General features: G+C 41.5%; 1 protein-coding gene across 1 annotated transcript in view; it reads left to right on the top strand.

Annotated features, from left to right (window-relative positions):
• Positions 1-261: 261 nt before the first annotated feature.
• LOC101869228 (amine oxidase [flavin-containing] A) overlaps positions 262-18529 on the top strand; it is a 40256-nt gene continuing 21988 nt past the window's right edge. Inside the window, exons 1-3 of the mRNA XM_005151720.3 lie at positions 262-396; positions 13983-14077; positions 16264-16401. Coding sequence (XP_005151777.3) covers positions 318-396; positions 13983-14077; positions 16264-16401 — 312 coding nt within the window. The 5' untranslated portion in view covers positions 262-317. The remainder of the gene's footprint in view (positions 397-13982; positions 14078-16263; positions 16402-18529) is intronic.

An 18529-nucleotide genomic window follows, 5' to 3' on the forward strand; every position in this document is an offset into this window, starting at 1 on the left:
CTCGTGCACCCATGACAGACTAGTACCTAGCCGGGCCCAGACAGAACATGCACTACCCATCAGCTGCCCTCCTCCTCCGCGGGGGTTTCACACCATCCCGTCGGGCTGGGCCGGGCCCGGCGGGTGGGACAGCACCGAAGAGACGTGGCTAAGAGTTACCCCCCCCCCCCCCCCCCCCCCCCCCCCCGACCAAAGCCCATTGGTGGAGGTGCGTGGGGTTCCCGCCCAGAGGCGGGGCCGGGGCGAGCGGGACGGCGCGGTGCTGCCCGCCCGCCACAGCCGGCTCGGAGCTTTCGCTGCCGCCGCGGAAGGGCGGGATGGAAACAGGGACGAGGACGGGGCGCAGAGACATGGCCGGGAGATACGACGTGGTCGTGGTCGGGGGCGGCATCTCAGGTGGGTTCTTGGGGCGGCGCAGTCCCCGGGCATCCTCCGGCCTTCCTCGGGGCATCACTCCAGTGCTCGGGGTCTGGCCGATCTCGGCTGGACGGCGCGGGGACGGGGAGCGGTGGGGCAGGGGGTGGCTCATTCCCACGGCTGGCTTTAAGGCTTAGGCGATGGTTATAGAGAGTGTCAGGTCCCCAGGGGCATCAGCTACGATTGGGGAAATAAAAAAATATACAAAACAAAGGGAAAAAATATGCCGGTTGTCATTTTATCACGTGTTTGCTGCTGCTTGCTCTGGTTTGTACTTCGTGCTCATCAGAAGATAGTCTATAGGAGAACTGACTTTATAACGCCCACAGGTGAGGAGGAGTGCAAGGATACAGGATGGGATTTTTACATCCCTAGAAAGATGGTGCTTTGAAATTGTGAGGTTTTAAGTTGCTCTTGCAGCACTGGCAACTGTATTCTTTCGATAAATGCTGCAGAAAGACATCTGGAATAGCTGTAAAAACACGTTAGGGATTGTTATTGTGACAAGAGCTGGACTACCGCCAGCCAAATTGTCCCAGTACGGTGGACTCTTCACACTTTGCTAGGAAATACTTCTCCAAACACCCTTCAGATCTACTTTAACACTGGCACATACATTGTGACCACTGATTCTCATGCTTAACACCCCCTGCCCCTGAAAGAATTATTCTTATGGCACTTAACTGTGCCTAGAATGAGAATGGTGCTGTGATGGAGAAAATCTGTTTTTTGCCGGTGGCATAAATACTGTGTTAGCAGCTTTGGCCAGGATTCAGTTTTCAGAGAATCTTTACTTCACTAATGATAATGGTGAGTTATGTCACTTCAGTGATACTACAACCATTATGGCTATAGGTAAAATGAGTTTTTATTAGAATTGAGGAGGAGTTGGTAGATTTCCTTTATTTAATCTACAGTGAATTAATGCATAAAACAGCAACCAGTTTACTTAATTACATTATATAATTTGCTAAAACAATATTGTTTATTTCTTGTGACAATGTAATTATTTAAAAATCTGTAGAAAGAAAGAGTTCAGACATAGTTTTGCTTGCATTTTTCTTTCATCAAATGCCTGGGTATTTTTCTGTTATCACGAGTCATTGGGTCTTCATGCTTAATGTTCATATAACAAACAGAGTGCCCTTAGTAAATTATCACCCTGTACTGTGTGCAGCTGATGGTGGTGTGAACTTTATGTGGGTTTTAGGGCTCTGAGGAGCTCCTTTTCTCTTGCTTCTCCAGCTTTCCAAACTGTAGCAGTGATTTGGAAAACACATTGAGCATTTCTAAGTGCTATCTTGCTTCACTAGTACAAGAATTAATAAGTTTCTTCAGAACACTTATGCCTTGGACTAAAGCCTGGTGTGGAGTCTGAAATTGAGCCAACCAGGAAATTCCAAGGCATTGAAGTCTCTGAAATTTGTCAGTGGCATTAGGAAGACAAATAAACATGTCATAGTACTCTTGGGGTACAGGAACATTTTTCTTACCAGTGGAAACCTTTATGTCACTCCAGTAGCATAAAAATCAGTGTTTGCCTATTATGAATTACAACTGACATCATTTGAAGAAAACAGCCTTAGAAAAATGGACTATAAATGCCTTATTTCATAATTAATCTATCTTCAGTATATAATACCATTCATAGCTGGGCACTATAATTCCTATTCTGGTTTGTTTTGCTTTTTACACAGCTTCTCTGTCCCCGCTGTTCCTGTACCAATGTACCTACATCTCAGTTCTGTAAGATGTTAGGCAGCACTGCTTTCTGGTCTTAAAAAATGTAATCTATATTCAGAACTTTGGTATTGGTGAGATGAAAACCATGCTCCAGTATGGACAGGGTTTCCCCTTAACATGTCTCTGACTCCAGTCTTGACTTGCTGCTGCTTATTTCTCCGAAGATCTATTTGAAGTTGTCTTATCTGCTAAGATTACTACCTTCTCTCCTTCTGCTGTATTTTAAATACTCATGACCTGATGTTTGCAAGAAAGAATGGAAAACTTTGGGGTAAACTAGTTACTTACCAGACATACATGAAAGATGCATCAGGTATAAACAAGGTACTTGTTAATATATTAAGTGTGAGCTTCCCAGCAGTGAGACTGTGGCTTTAAAAAATAGTTGTGCAATATTTGCAAAATAAAGCTCAAATCATTACTGGCATCTCTGGAATTATCTATTCCTCAACGTGAAGTGTGCCCTTGAGAGCAAATTTCTGTACAACCTAGCACACTCTTCTCATCTGTGCTCCTCTCCTTTGTATGCACACATCTGTCATTCACAGGGACACAGAATCGAGTCTGCCTGTAGGAAGCTGCACTCTAGGGGTGGAGGAAGCTTCTGCAAAGTATGCTTCAGAGTGGAGAAGCCCTTGGAAGAACTCATTTCTGGTAGACTCTACTGCTGATATTTTCCTGCTGTGCTCCATGGAATCATGTTCAAACAACCCACACTTCATTAGCAAGTACACTTGGACCCCTTCAGAGAGGGAGCTGCAGAGTTTGGGCTAGATTCCTCTTTTCACATGGACGCACATGTTGAAAATGTGGGTCATGACCAGGAAAGGCCCCAGACACATGTTTGTATCATTTGTAATGGATAATGTCCCCTGTAATACTGTTGATATTAATTATAATGTTTTATACAATAGCATATGAAATAAACTGAATCTTGAAATTTAAGACTTTCCCCATACCCACAGGGAGTTGTTAATTTTATGCCTTGCATATTTCTCTCATTTTCTACCTATAGGGCTTTCTACTGAGCTGAAGAGGATATTCTGGTTTGGATTGGTTTTGACCTTTTGCTTGTACATTTTGGCTCAGACTATTAAATTCCCTCATTTGTTAAACACAGCAAGCTGACAGCGCATGGTGCGCCATGGGTGTGTGTCTGCTTAATCAGCAGGATCATGACCCTGACATCCCATCAGAGAATCCTCTGCTGCTTGGGTTGACTACACTAATTGAGGACTAGGACATTGTCATCCTATATGTTGACTAACTACTGTTAGCTTTCAGAAGTTGTCTCTTTTATGCAGAAGAACACTGCTATATTTCTTCTGACTCATTGTCCGCACCTCAGCTGCTACCTGCACCTGAAGCTAAGGGAGATTTATATTTTGGCTCCATAACCCTAGGTTGCATTGTGCACAAAAGCTCTGAGATACGAAATCAGTTACAACATCCAGGATGCTCAGTCACTCCTCGGGGCTTGATAATGACTGGTCAGCATTAAATTCTCAGGGAGTTTGAAAGAAACCTCAGACATTTCAGCTTTTCAGATCTAGGAAGTGGCTGCTGCCTACATCTGATCTGCAATTCCTCACAACTTTGTAACTGACCCTGTTGCAGCATATTTTCACATGGATAACAAAATGCGCTATGATGACTCAAAGGCTATCTTCTTGCCAAATTTTAAGTTGCTGCTAGAACTTCCAAAACAGGAATAAAATAAAGACATGAATTTTCAAAATCAAAAAATGTTTGTTTCATGAAGGTTTAGAGTTTGGAAATAGACGATTTTGACAAAGATTTTCCAGAAAAAAAAAATCAGCCTGAAAAACACACTCTGAATATTCTGTCTTAAATAATTCAAATTCTGGCAACAACAGAGTGTAAGCAAAATACCCTAAGTTGTTTCAGTGGAAAGTTTGGGCTATGTTTGTGTACCAGCTTCACCTTACACATGAATTTTGGACACTGGGAGCCAAGTTTATCAAAACAAGGCAAAGGACATTAAGAATGTTTGTCTATGTAATGCAAAACAGAGACATATTACAAATGGAGAACAATGTCCAGAAGCAGACAAGCCCAAGAAAACTTGTATACAAATATCTCTTGGAAGACATTTCAGCACATCATGTTACAAGCACAAAGCACAAGGGAAACACAGTCATCACTGAAACTTATGCTGAAGATTATCATTCTTTGATATGGACAGTTCTCATTTCCACATAAAACCACATTTGCTCTTAGTTAGAAGCAAGGAAATCTCTTGGCTCAACAAAACGATGCTTAGATTTGCCAGCCACATGCAGGAAACAGCAGTTTTCTGTTGCACTTAAGGAGTCCAAAGGCCACAAACTGTAGGAAGAAGCTGGGGTGTAAAAATAGTAGCAATTAGTCTTTATGCCGAAATAAACCATATGACACCCTATTAAGGCTTTTTTTTTTTTTTTTCTCTCTCTCTCCAAGGAAGGGCACTATGTGTTGCATCTCCTGCTCCATGATGTGAGATTGATGGGATGTGAGATGATCGAGAACCTTACCACTTGAGCTACCCACACATTGGCTGAGGTCTCAGAGAGAATAATGAGGAAATGCAGATTTTCCTTGCTTGCTAAAATGGCTGCTTTAATGGCAGCTCAACTTGTGTTGTATACCACTTTGTTTGTTTTAACAGCATGCTGTGCTGCTAGCGGGTGGTAGTGTCAGATAAACTGTCAAATACATAGTTACTGGTAGAAGCTACAATCAGTCCCACCTGTGCAAATCTGCACTACATTTCAGAATTTGACCTGTAGAAATGCAGTAGCTAGTTCCTAAAATCTATCCTGTGTTTGTCTCTTTACATCTGCCTTGTCCTATACTTTGGCTACCTGATTCCCTACTGCTTTCTTTCTGCATCCAACAGGAAATCTGTTAATCAGTGATATTGTTGTCACTGATCACCAGAAATTCCTACATTTTTGGGGATGCAGAAATAAATAGCAATGTTTCACAGAGCTCTTGGTTCCCCATGACCTACTAGCAAGCTGACTGTCACTATGAGAAAAGTTTACAGCAGGGACAAAACTAACAGGGACCTGTATAAAGTGTCATAGATATTCTATACAATAGTTGCAAATAAACAGACATATCAGTTTCAATCTACCTCCTTCATAATGTGTTCTAAAGTTTTGCTACTAAAGACACAAAATCCTATGATGTAGAGTATGGGTTTTGGATAAGACACTCCTTAGTGTTATGCTTAGTGCCAGATATTTAGTTTTGGTCAAAATATGGTTGTGATGTGTTCATTATATAACCAGATGTAAAAATATTATTATTTTCTTCATTTTTCATTATATTTGTCATGTTGTTTTATATGGTAAATGCATCATTTCTAAACATTGTCTAACTCAGGAGGTAACTTGAATAGTCACAGCAGGTTCTGTCCCTAGATGAAGAATGTGTTAGGTTTCTTTCTGGCTAAACCAAAATGTACACCAGCATGATTCATAGGTTAGCAAATTCAGAGCTCTTGAGAGACCACTGGAAACCTATGGCTTATCCTTGACGAGCAGATTTTGCATTATGTCTCAGGCTTAGGTGAAAGGTATTGAAAGGTCAGAAAGAGTGTTTCTGTTAGCTAGTAGGTCTGAAGTCTTAAGAGTGTTATTTACTCCAGTAAGCAAAATAAATGTCCAATTAGCTAGAACACATCTTTCAATATCCTAGCATAACAAGAACAGGATGGGACAGGCATTATGTCTTTTCTGGGAATACCTATGTTCTTGATATTTGTGTCAATGACACTGATCACAGTATAGCAACATTTTTTCTCATACCTATTTAACTGAAGATCACCATTTAGCTATCAGGAGTTTATTCTGCCTACTGAGCAAGACAATTAACAGTAGTTAGAAAATATGTGCAATTACATTAGATGTTTCCATTGATGGCTTGGCTTCACTTGCGAAGATTTTGGGAAGGGCTTTAACCACACTCACTTCAAGCACGATGATGAAGGACGAGTGGGATGTGCAAATCTGTTTTGAAAAGGGTGCTTAGCCAATCAGGGAGTGTTCAACCAGGACTGTCATCTCCTGAGTAATCTCAAGCTACCCATACGCTGGTCCGCCTACATGCAAGGTTGGATCTGTAGCTTCCCATGCACCTTGTCACCTGCAGGTTCAGCCCTCACCCATCCATACCAACAAATGAAAGCAAGCCCTTTCCGCCTGTGTAGGGGATTTGTTAGGTGAGGCACAGCTTGCACAGAACTGGCCCCATCCTTTACACCTGAGGTTTAACTGCCACGGCCTAGAGCTAGGACGATGATAGCAAAGTTTGCAGGTCATAGGTTTTGTAAGAGTGTCCTTCTCTTAGATGGAAGACCATACAAGGCAAGACGAGCTCCATCAGCCCAGGTTTGAAGATAGGAGTTTTCCTTCTCCTGCATTCTGAGCAAGACTGTAATTTCCTGGATCAGTCTCAAGCAACCACTCTCACAAGCTCACTGAGGTGCCTGCAATGCTGCAGTATTGCTACGTCTAGGCAGGATTCTGACTTAGAGATGTTCAGTCATAAGCCCGCAGATGGTAGCCTTGAGCCAGTGGCTCCTCTACGAAGCGTATGAACCAGGGGTCTGAACTTACGGTTCCTCTCATACTGAGCAGGATTACTATTGCAACAACACATCATCAGTAGGGTAAAATTAACCTGTCTCAGGATGGTCGCTTTTTGATCCTTCGATGTCGGCTCTTCCTATCATTGTGAAGCAGAATTCACCAAGCATTGGATTGTTCACCCACTAATAGGGAGTGTGAGATGTTTCCATTAACTAAATAGTATCAAACCATCATCATCATCTTACCTGGTGGTGTTCATTTTAAGGGGAAGGAGGATGTTGCATTTCTAACCCCACACTTATATTAGTTAACTTTCTTCTGTCTTTAGGGGATGTGCATTATTCTGGGGAAGAGACATTTACTGCAATGGGCTTTGGACATGGAAATCTGAGTGGGTGTGTATGGAGGAATGGATTAATCCTCAGGACATAATTCCCTGTCCCTGCTTACTGTGTTTCTGTTAACATTTTCCATGAAAAACTGCCTTTGTACCCTTCAGAACATGGCTTGAATCCGATGAAAGCATTTAGACAGTAGTTCCACTGAAACCTGTCAGAGTGGTTGGTCTCAGTTGAACAATGTAGTTTGTAACAGAAAATATTTGTTCTCTTCTGGTTGAAATCTTTGCTGAATCAACTGGATTATTTTTGCTTGAGGGGAAGAGAAGAATTGATGAAAAGTAAGTGAAAAACATTTACCTGAAAATGACAAAATAAATGAACACAACCTTAGCCCCAGAATCAAGTATTCTATATCAAGGATTGTGAAATCACATGTGGAAAGATAATGCAACTGGTGACAGAGACTTAGTAATGTTATGGATTTAGGCAACATGGAAGAAGAAATGAATGTAGACTTATGATCTGCAATGTGTATTCCTACTGGTTTGTGCAAATTTAAAAGGCTGTAATTTATTTTTTTTGTTGTTCATTTTCAATGACAATTTTAAATCTTCAAATCCTTAGTATGTGAAAGAAAACAGTTCTTTCATTCTCAGCCTTCTATATGTTGCTGCTGATTTGTGATTTCTCTAGTCAGCCTGATATAAATGAGTACATTTTAACTATATTGTAAAATTTATTTTCATACAATGGTGTGCACAACAAAACAAACAAACAAAACCAAGCAAGGTAAAGAAAGAGGTGAGGAAGCGAGAGGTTACCCTGTGGTCATGGCAGAAAGGTTTTCATCTCTTATTGACTGGTTTATGTTACTTGGCAAACAAACTTCTAGCTGAATAATGAGAGCTTATTCTAAGTTGGGCACTGGCAGATATAATTACCCAGTTGCATCTGGAAAAAGTTGAGTTTATCACCAGTGAAATGATAAAAATAATCCCAGCATTAGCATGCTGTTGCAGTGGAACTTTCACAAGGATATATTGTCAATTGTCTTGCTTTACTGATGTGTATTAGCATAATGTGTGAAGAAGTTTAAAAATTATTCCCCTGCTTAAGATCAGAAAAATGTAGAGATTTTCCAGAAAGCTTTTCTCTGTACAGTACTCAATTAAAGCCTGCTAGGTTAGAACACTACAGTAATGGCTTAGTAGTCTTTCGCACAACGTAATTATCCCACTCCTGTGCAGCAGGGTGATTTAACAAGGATTTTATGAAGGAATGTTGTATTAGGTTGTTTTTTTAAAACTCTTAACTCAATGGAGGATCTATAAAAGCAAACACACTTTTCCAAAGCAGCTGGCAAGTAGGCAAACAATGTGTCCAGAAAACCAGCAGAAATTGACCTTTCCAGTATTGACAGCTAACTTCTGCCTTTGTTTTGGTGTGCTCAATACAGCACTTATGTAGTGGCCTCAGTTTGAACGGTTAAAAGGTTGTTGCCCCTCCACTGCCCTTCTGTGGCTTGGAGATGTTCAGCATGCTTTACATAAGAAGTATGCTGTCTCTGGAAAAGATGATGATGGTTTTTGCTTCTCATCATGGTGTATCAGTAAATCTGTTTGATGCTGTGGGTTACAGAGCCTAGATTTTGAAAAGAAAAATTACTCTACTATTACTGTAGAATTACTATCACATTTCCAATAAAGTAACTTTTTTAAAACTCCCACTATTTGTGCTACAGAACCTCTATCTGTTCATATGCTCTGTATCAATTCCAGTGTTGAGGCACCTTGGAACTAGTCTCAGAAGTTCTACCCTTATAACCACTTCCATACAAAATAGGCAAATATTTCCTACATTGTGCAGCTCAGTTGGGAATCAAACTCAGGTCTCTTAAGCCCTGGCCTTGTGCACTGCATGTAGAGTTGAACCTTTCTTTCCTATGAGGTAGGGGCATGCTTTTACTATTTTCCATGAGGCTACATGCAAAATACAGTTTTGTTCAGCATCTCTGTTTCAGCCATGGCATATGTCTTGTAGACTGCAGATTGGCTTGAATTCATCTTACTTGCTTTTACTTATTTATTTTTTAACTGTATATCTGGTGTTTTGATGCACTTGAAACTGCTTTGCTTGATAGGATTATGGCAATTTTCTGAAAGGAAAATAGCAGTAGTAAGATCTCCAGCGGTAGCAGCAATTCTGAGTCCTTAATAGTGCTGCAGAATCAATAGGAACAGGGCTTTACCACATGGCATCTTCAGATGAGGGGGAGAGCTTGCTGTGAGATTGCCATACAAACTCTTGTGGAGGATGTATAAGTCATCTCTCCTTGTTTATTCTCATCTAATAACAAGTGACTTTCTACAGCCAGATATTTCAAATGAGGTATGGTTTTGGTAGGTATTTTTCATCTTTCTGGGGCAAGCAGTTTCTTTCTAATTCATAGAGTGGTATCTGGAAGGAGTGCAGCCAGTGATTTGGTGTGGTTTGCTTGGAAGAGGTAGGGGTGGCAATGGGGCACAGCAGTGGCCTTGGTTATGACAAGCATGTCCATAATGCAGTTGTACAGGCATAATCTGTTGATTTTTAAAATTCCTCACCTAAGCCCTGGCTGCAGCCTGAGAGGTCATAGCCCAGTGCATGGCTTTGCCCAGGCCACTGTGGACATCCACAGTATCCCAGGATATTGTGGTATCAGAGCCCATGTGTGCTGGAGGGCCATGGCTCTAGGAGAATGCTCATGTCGCAGGAGGCTCTTGTGGTGTGAAGGTCCTGCCCTCCGCTTTGGCAGCTCCTGGAAGGCATGCAATGTCCTCTGGGGAAGTAATGGAGATGTTGAAGAGGAGGTGAAGACTACATCTATGTGGCCCAAGGGGAGCTGAGCAGGCAGGGGTGGGGCAAGCAGCTGGAAACTCATTTCTTCTTCTCATTCTCTCCCCATCAATTAAACAGAATGAAATGGTCACTCTCTGGCATCCAGTCCTGTGGAGGGTACTGGAACAGCAATAAAAGTCTTGAAAATACAAGCTATGGAGAAGATAAAGGGAAAATATGCAATCTATTCAGAGGCTAATTTTGTACCAAGAGCATGTAGTCTTCCTGATTGTTGCGATGCAATATCTGGTGCACTTTGGTCACACCAGGATGAAGCTAAAGAGTTGGGTTCTATAGGCAGCTACATAGTAATACCTCATGTGTGGGTGTTGATTCTAGTCTTCCATTTTCAAAGAATATTGTTTCTATAGTTTAAACAAATAAATACATAGTAGCACTCTAATCAACATACTTTGCACTGTTTTGATTTCTGAGTTGGGCCCTCAGGTGGTTGCCAGTAAGCAATTGCTGTCCCAATGTGTCTCTTGCCCATCCCCACTCTGTGTATCTCTGAAGACTTTTTTTTCTTCTGATCAGTGTCTGAGGTGACACTTGGTAAACAATAATGAAACTAAAAACCTGTAAGGCAGGAGTGCAAGAATTACAGTTTGACAGGTCGGAGAACCTCAGTCTTACTGCCATGTTCTTCATCCTTCAACAGCCCTTCTTTATTTGAACATATCTAATTAAGCTGTAAAACAGTAGCAAGCTTAACTTAAAACACAGTCCAGTGGAACCATTCTTCTTCCTACCCAGCTATGGCATGAATATAGCTGTCATATACAGCATGGAGTGATGGTCTCAGGCACTAACTATTTGCATACAGCAGTTGTGGTTTGGTTTTTTTTTCATACCTAGGCCAGTTTTCTGTCTGCTTCATGTAGGATAGAATCATAGAATAGTTAGGATTGGAAAGGACCTCAAGATCATCTAGTTCCAACCCCCCTGCCATGGGCAGGGACACCTCACACTAAACCATATCACTCAAGGCTTCATCCAACCTGGCCTTGAACACTGCCAGGGATGGAGCATTCACTACCTCCCTGGGCAACCCATTCCAGTGCCTCACCACCCTAACAGTAAAGAATTTCTTCCTTAGATCCAGTCTAAACCCCTGCTGTTTAACTTTCAACCCGTTACCCCTTGTCCTATCACTACAGTCCCTAATGAATAGTCCCTCACCAGCATCCCTATAGGCCCCCTTCAGATACTGGAAGGCTGCTATGAGGTCTCCACGCAGCCTTCTCTTCTCCAGGCTGAACAGCTCCAACTTTCTCAGCCTGTCTTCATATGGGAGGTGCTCCAGTCCCCAGATCATCCTCATGGCCCTCCTCTGGACTTGTTCCATCAGTTCCATGTCTTTTTATGTTGAGGACACCAGAACTGCACACAATACTCCAAGTGAGGTCTCACAAGAGCAGAGTAGAGGGGCAGGATCACCCCCTTTGACCTGCTGGTCACGCTCCTCTTGATGCAGCCCAGGATACGGTTGGCTTTCTGTGCTGTAAGACCACACTGAAGCCGGCTCATGTTCATTTTCTCATTGACCAATACCCCCAAGTCCTTCTCCGCAGGACTACCATGAATCTCTTCTTTGCCCAACCTGTAGCTGTGCCTGGGATTGCTCTGACCCAGGTGTAGGACCTTGCACTTGTCATGGTTAAACTTCATGAGGTTGGCATCAGCCCACCTCTCAAGCGTGTCAAGGTCCCTCTGGATGGCATTCCTTCCCTCTAACATATCAACCAAACCACACAGCTTGGTGTCATCAGCAAACTTGCTGAGGGCACACTCAATCCCACTGTCCGTGTCAGCGACAAAGATGTTAAACAAGACTGGTCCCAACACCGATCCCTGAGGGACACCACTCGTTACTGGTCTCCAGCTGGACATTGAACCATTGACCACAACTCTTTGAGTGTGACCATCCAGCCAGTTCTTTATCCACCGAGTGGTCCACCTATCAAATTGATGACGCTCCAATTTAGAGACAAGGATGTCATGTGGGACAGTGTTGAGCACTTTGCACAAGTCCAGGTAGATGACGTCAACTGCTCCACCCCTGTCCATCACTTTTGTAACCTCGTCATAGAAGGCCACCAAATTGGTCAGGTAGGATTTTCCCCTTAGTGAAGCCATGCTGGCTGTCACCAAGCACCTTGTTGTTTTTCATGTGCCCTAGCATGCCTTCCAGGATAATCTGCTCCAGGATTTTGCCAGGCACAGAGGTCAGACTGACTGGTCTGTAATTCCCTGGGTCATCCATTTTCCCCTTCTTGAAAATGAGGGTTATATTTCACTTTTTCCAGTCATCAGGATCTTCACCTGACTGCCATGATTTTTCAAATATGATGGCCAGTGGCTTTGCAACTTCATTCGCCAGCTCCTTAGGATAACACATGAATGTACTGTTCATTTTTTCAAGACTTGTATATCTATGGTAGACTTTCTTACAAGAGAAATTTGTAATTTTGTAATTCTTACATAAGAATTGCACACTTATGCCTGAATATCCAAGTAATATTTATGCAGAATAGAGAAATTCAAGTTTTATTTTATATATGTAGGAAATCCTTTTTTTTTAAAAAAAAGTTTTCTTCATATAAAAAAAAATATTTGTAAGAAAATACTTCAGTTTGTATTCCCAGCATTATAGACTTGTGTCTTCTATGCTTATGTTGAGGAAGAAGAGAAGGCTATCACAAAAGTATTGAAATTTAAATGTTCTCTATAGACTTTCATGCAGGAAAAAAATGATCAAATACTGCTGAAATAAATGAGATCAGTTTAGAAGTTGTTCACTCCACTGAAAAATTGCTTGCATTTTTGAAAATTAGAAGACTAAATAAATAGACAATCAAGTATACTTCTGCTGCAGCAATCGAAAGAATGTAGTGCAAGGATGTAAATTTATTTTTAGATGAGAATGGAAATTGTATATATAATTTTTGTCAATGTAAGCCATTTGAACTTCCTCAGTTCTGGTTTCCAGTGGATGGTATTCCACTTCCCCATTAAATATTATGTGCACAGAAGTTTATGGGTTTTTCTGTATTGTCCTCAGAATAAGTAAGTACACTTAATGCTACCCAGAATAATTCCTCTCCTCTGGTCTTTTCAGACATGCATTCTTTGTTGGCTCATGAACAGTTGCTTTTAATCACATTTTGAGGTAGTGTAATAAACATGAATATAATATTATTCTTTACTGCGGGCTATCTTGGAAGTTCTGATCAATACGGCTGGCTTTCATTTACTTAAGGAGGGGAAACGACTCCAAGGAAACAATGCCTCAGTGCTAAATTGGCCTGCAGGGCAGTGGGATAATTTGATTTCACAAACTCATAATTGCTTTTTACAATTTCAGCTCACATTTGTCAAAAGCAAAGAGGACTTCTGTCCTGTTGAATTTTCGGTTGTCTGTACTGCCTCCATCACAAAGTCCCATAATTAGATGATTTTTGCTGTGACCATAATTCCTTTTATAAAGTATCTGTGTTTGATTGCCATGATCAAACTCCATTGCTTAAAATTAATCTTGACAGTGAAGCAGTCTTTCTTCCTGCATGTGAATGAGGACACTGGATAGCAGTAGAATGGAGAGTTGATGAGTGAGAGAAGTTCAAAGCCTACCTTGCTGTAACATGCCCATTTAGTATGTTATTATTTCTATCTCTATGGCATTTCAAGCCCCAGAAGCTGGGTTCTGCCTTTCTAGGTACTGTGCAAATGAAGAGTAACATTTTTGTCCCTTAATAATTGAGATTTTACTGATTTTAAAATGCCAAATACTAACTGGCAGGAGGAAAATTTCAGTCTGTGAATGCTACTTATGGATATGGTTATAACATGCAACTAAGCAGCAGCCACATGATTTCTGTGGTAAGACATTAAAAGTTTCTGACTTCTCTCAGGAATTTTTGAAAACAGTATTGAAATCTCTGACCTTGAAGCTTTGGTTCAGGTTTTGACCATTGTTTTAAAGCTCTTTGTCTTTTTCTGGTAGGTTTGTCAGCTGCCAAATTACTGTCTGAGTCTGGGGTCAACGTGGTGGTTCTTGAGGCCCGGGATAGAGTTGGAGGAAGAACATTCACTGTTAGGGTAAGTGCTTCATGAGATGCTGGACTCTCACTTGTGCTGATCTACAATGAGGCAAATGTCACTCCTGTCTTCCAGAAGAGCAAGAAGGAAGAAACAGGGAATTACAGGCCGGTCAGCCTGAACTCAGTCCCTCCGAAAGTGATAGGGCAGCTAATCCTGGACACCACTTCCAGGCACATGTAGGACTAGAAAGTCATCGGTCAGCATGAATTCACCAAGAGAGTCATGCTTGATCAACCTGATAACCTTGTGACGTAAAATAACTGGCTTGGTAGATGAGGCAAAAACAGTGGGTATTATTTACTAGGACTTCAGTAGTTTAACACTGTCTCCCATAAGATCCCCATAGACAAGCTGATGAAGTATGTACTGTTTGAGCAGCCAGTGAGATGACTGAAAACTGGCTGAACAGCCTGTTCCACAGGATGGTGATCTGTGGTACTAAGTCTAGTTGGAGGCTGGTAACTTGTGGTTTACCCCAAGGGTCAATACTGGGTCCAGTCCTGTTTGGCATTTTCATTAATGGTCTGGATGATGAAGGGACTGTAGCTTCTTTTGGATGAGGAAAGGCTGACAGAGCAGAGGGATATTCAGAAGCTGTCTGGATGCAGTCCTGGGCAATCTGCACTAGGAGACCTTACCAGAGCAGGGGGTTGGACCAGATGACCTCCTGAGGTCCCTTCTGACCTCAACCATTCTGTGATTCTGTTGGGTTTGACTTTTGCCAGGGATAAAAATGGGAGTATGAATTCCCAAAGCAGACAGGTGTCCCAACTTGTCATCACTTCTGTCAAGTAAAAGAGCTCTGTTGGAACGGGTTGCACTGCAATACATGCCAGTGGGCTTCTCTTGACAGGAGGTGCTTTAAGATTGGACTGGAAGCAACTCTGAGAGCCATCGAATGGGACTTGGGTACCTAACCAGAAGCATGTAGTACCGTTTTAGCTGCCTAGGATACCTTGCCTGGCATCCAGCTGTAGGTCTTCCATGGGTCATGAAACAAATTTGTCAGCCTTGCTCAGCTTGGGTACCATGGGCTGTCTAAAATTGTGTTAAATATCTGTATTAAGGTAATTAAATTCCATCCACATAGTCTATACCCTTTGTCCGTGGCAGGATCTGCTCTGTCTTTAACATTGTAGAGGGAAACTATCATCTTGAGACCATGAGTATCAAAGCATTTCCCCTGTCATTTCCATCTCCCTTTGCATACTGTAACAGGCATGGTAACTAAGAGCCATATAAGAAGCAGCCTGAGCAGAGCCAAACATCATTACAGCTCAGACATACATTTGAACACAGCTAAATTATCTGAAATAACACTCCTGCTTCTAAAAATCGACCACGTCTTGGTTGCCATTAAAAAGAAAATTAAAGAAATAAGGAGTCACCTGTGGCACAGGGTAGTGTAATACAGACATAACTTCTGCTTCCCACCCTGAAAGTAAGGGAAGTTTAAAATATGTCAGATGCCATTTCTGGGGAACCAGAGATAAACAGTGGTATTTCAACAGAAATCATTGTGCATGAAACACTAAGTATAAACACAATTTTTCTGTGACACTGAGAATGCCTAGCTTAAAATGCTCACTATAAACAGTGTTAAAAAGAGTTACTATCTTGGAAAATCAACCTGCTTGTAATAGTATTCATTCCTGAAACCTTCGGCTTTCTTTCTTCTTCCCAAGTGAGCATAATGCTGGTCTGAGGGATGCATGGAACACCTTTGGTGGCAAGCATTGCTGGGAGCTGCTAGCCAGAGTACACCAAGCTGGAGCCAAAGTGTGCAGTGCTGGAAAGGAGATTACTCTCCATGAATACTGCAGTGCAGTGCTCAGCATCCACTGCATTAAGTCTAAGCAGTTATCTACAGAGAAAACAAGCCTTGGTTCTGGAGGTAGTTTCAACAATAAATGGTTTGCGATGTTTTGGTTGGATATTTCTTCAGATTCTCTTTTGTGAGACCTAAAAACCAATACTAAAAACTACAGGGGAATTTAAACAAGAGTTAAACCAAATTGCACACGTGTGTGACAGAATGAAGACACTGTGGTTTCTGTGTGCCTGTGATTACATGTGCTTGTAGTTGCAGTGCTAATCAGCATGGAATTATTCTTTCTACTTCTGCATTTGTGTTGAGAAGCATCCTGTGCAGCTTCTGATTCATGTATTATTTCTTTTAACAGAACAATCAGGTTAATTACGTAGATGTTGGTGGAGCATATGTGGGACCTACCCAAAACCGGATTCTCCGTCTGGCAAAAGAGCTGGGTATTGAAACCTACAAAGTGAAATTCGATGGCACTATGATCCATTATAAGGGGGCAAGTATTGCATTTTTCATGTTGAGGTACCTAAAGGCACCACTTAGCTTGGGAAATTTCTGACAGTCATTGAGAGTGTTTCATTTACAGCTCAGTTTTAGTCTTCCAATAGGCACCTCTTTGAAGTGTTGTTATTCTATTTTAACTTACTGAGAGTGTGACCAGTGCTTCTTGTTTTCTTTGTAAAGTGTTCCAAAAATGGGGCTGACAGCAGTTAAAAAATTTGGGATACATTTGGCACCTGATTTTCTTTGAATCATATCCTCTAAACATATCCTCTGAGGAATTTTTTTGTGGAATTTTAATAAAATATTTATTCTGAAATACAGGCCAAATTTAAATAAGAAAGAAATTTAAAACTGTTGGATACTATTGACTGATAATACTAGACAACATTATTATGAGACTAGCATGGGAGTAAGTATAATATTTTTGCCCCACTCACATAATTAGATTCACATAAGTTCCCTCCCAGTCCTGTAGTGTGGGATTCATCTTACTTACAAAGGGATGTCTGGAAGCTGGACATCTATTATGAGACTCATTGAGATTCCCTCTGTAACTAATGGTGAGAAACAAGCCTCTTCCAAGGCTTGCTGTAAACTTCACGTTTGAGATGTAGGGCAGTGGGAGTACAGATGGCCACTCTTGAGTGCTGGTTGAAGTGAACTAGAATGAAGCCTGCCTTCAGAGCAGATTTTCAGCCCTTGTCTTAGATCTTTAGCCCACCAAATTTTTTCTCAGGTCTTAGACAAGTCCTGTTGCCAAAACAAGTACAAAGGGAGAGCAGAAATGAGAGGGACAGAGAGGCCTAAGATTCATAGGTATGAGGTACAATCGTCTATCTCCACAACTCACAAACTACACTTTCCAAAGACCATAACTTCTCATATTTTTTAATATCCTTTAGTTTTGGTACTTCCTGGGCTCTGGTAAAAGGCTTGAAGCCTGTATGAATCAGAGTTGACGTACCTGATAGAAACAGGTCTAAATGGTGGAACCTTAAATGGCTTAATTTCTATTATCTTTCCACTTTTTCATGCAAGAATTAGACCAATGTGTTCATGCCACAAGGTTTTATCATCTGGTTCTGTGACCTCTCCTTACGGGACAGATTCATGTCATGCTCATAAAATAGTCACATCTTAAATAATTGCACAGCTAGTCTATAATTCTAAAAAAGTTATTTTACACTACCTGGTGTAAAGTTGGAGAAATTCAACAGCAAAAGGGCTGGGCTGATTTGTACTAGCTGAATGTTTGGCCCACTCTATTTATTTAAGCTTGGACGTGGATCTTTTAGCATCCTAAAAGGCACTCATCTTCTGCGTGTAAAATAAAAGGCTCTAATGGGTTACATGAATTTCAGCTATTAATCCATTCTAGCACTGAAGCTGCAGCTTTTTTTTTGTTCCATGTTACATTCTGCATGTCCTTGCTAACGACCATGTAATTTTGTGAATTTTCTTTGAAGCAAAAGCATGTTTCTAAGCAAAAGGCAATATTATGAGCTATTCAGCTGGAACATAGGCTGTGGATCTGTTCTGCCAAGCTAACTGAGGTCCCCAAAGGAGGCATAGTTGTTGGACCAGGGTGACTGCAAAGGGGGGTTAAGGTCTCCCAGTGCAAACAGACTTGAGCACTGAAGAAATATTGATGCTTTTTCTCCAGTAGGCCTCATTTCTCCCACATCATCTTCCCATCAACTGCAGGTTTTTTTTGTTGTTTTTTTTTTTTTGCTTTCTTTTACATAAGGTTTTCTGCAGCTTCCTCTCCATAACCTTTCCTTGAGCCACCATGTAGTCACCATGCCCTTTGTTTCAGGTATCTGTTGTTGAACCCTTTCTTACATCCCACATTTACAAGAAGCCTATTGAAAACCATCTGTGTAGTCCTGGCTATGGGCTGGGTTGGTGAATGCTCAGGGCAGTAAGGGCTTGTATATTTTACCTATCCTGTTACTGTGCTGTGATGATGGTGAGTTGGCCAGGTAGGGATTTAGGGATTTGTGCTCTCCTGGCTATAGTCACACCCCCTCTTATTCATTAAGGATGCTCCAGGAACCCGAGCACCCATGGTATCCCCTAGATAGAAAATGTTAGCAAAGAGATGGCTTGATATTAAAGGA

This window comes from Melopsittacus undulatus, chromosome 2 (assembly GCF_012275295.1).
Source record: "Melopsittacus undulatus isolate bMelUnd1 chromosome 2, bMelUnd1.mat.Z, whole genome shotgun sequence".
Taxonomy (NCBI): domain Eukaryota; kingdom Metazoa; phylum Chordata; class Aves; order Psittaciformes; family Psittaculidae; genus Melopsittacus; species Melopsittacus undulatus.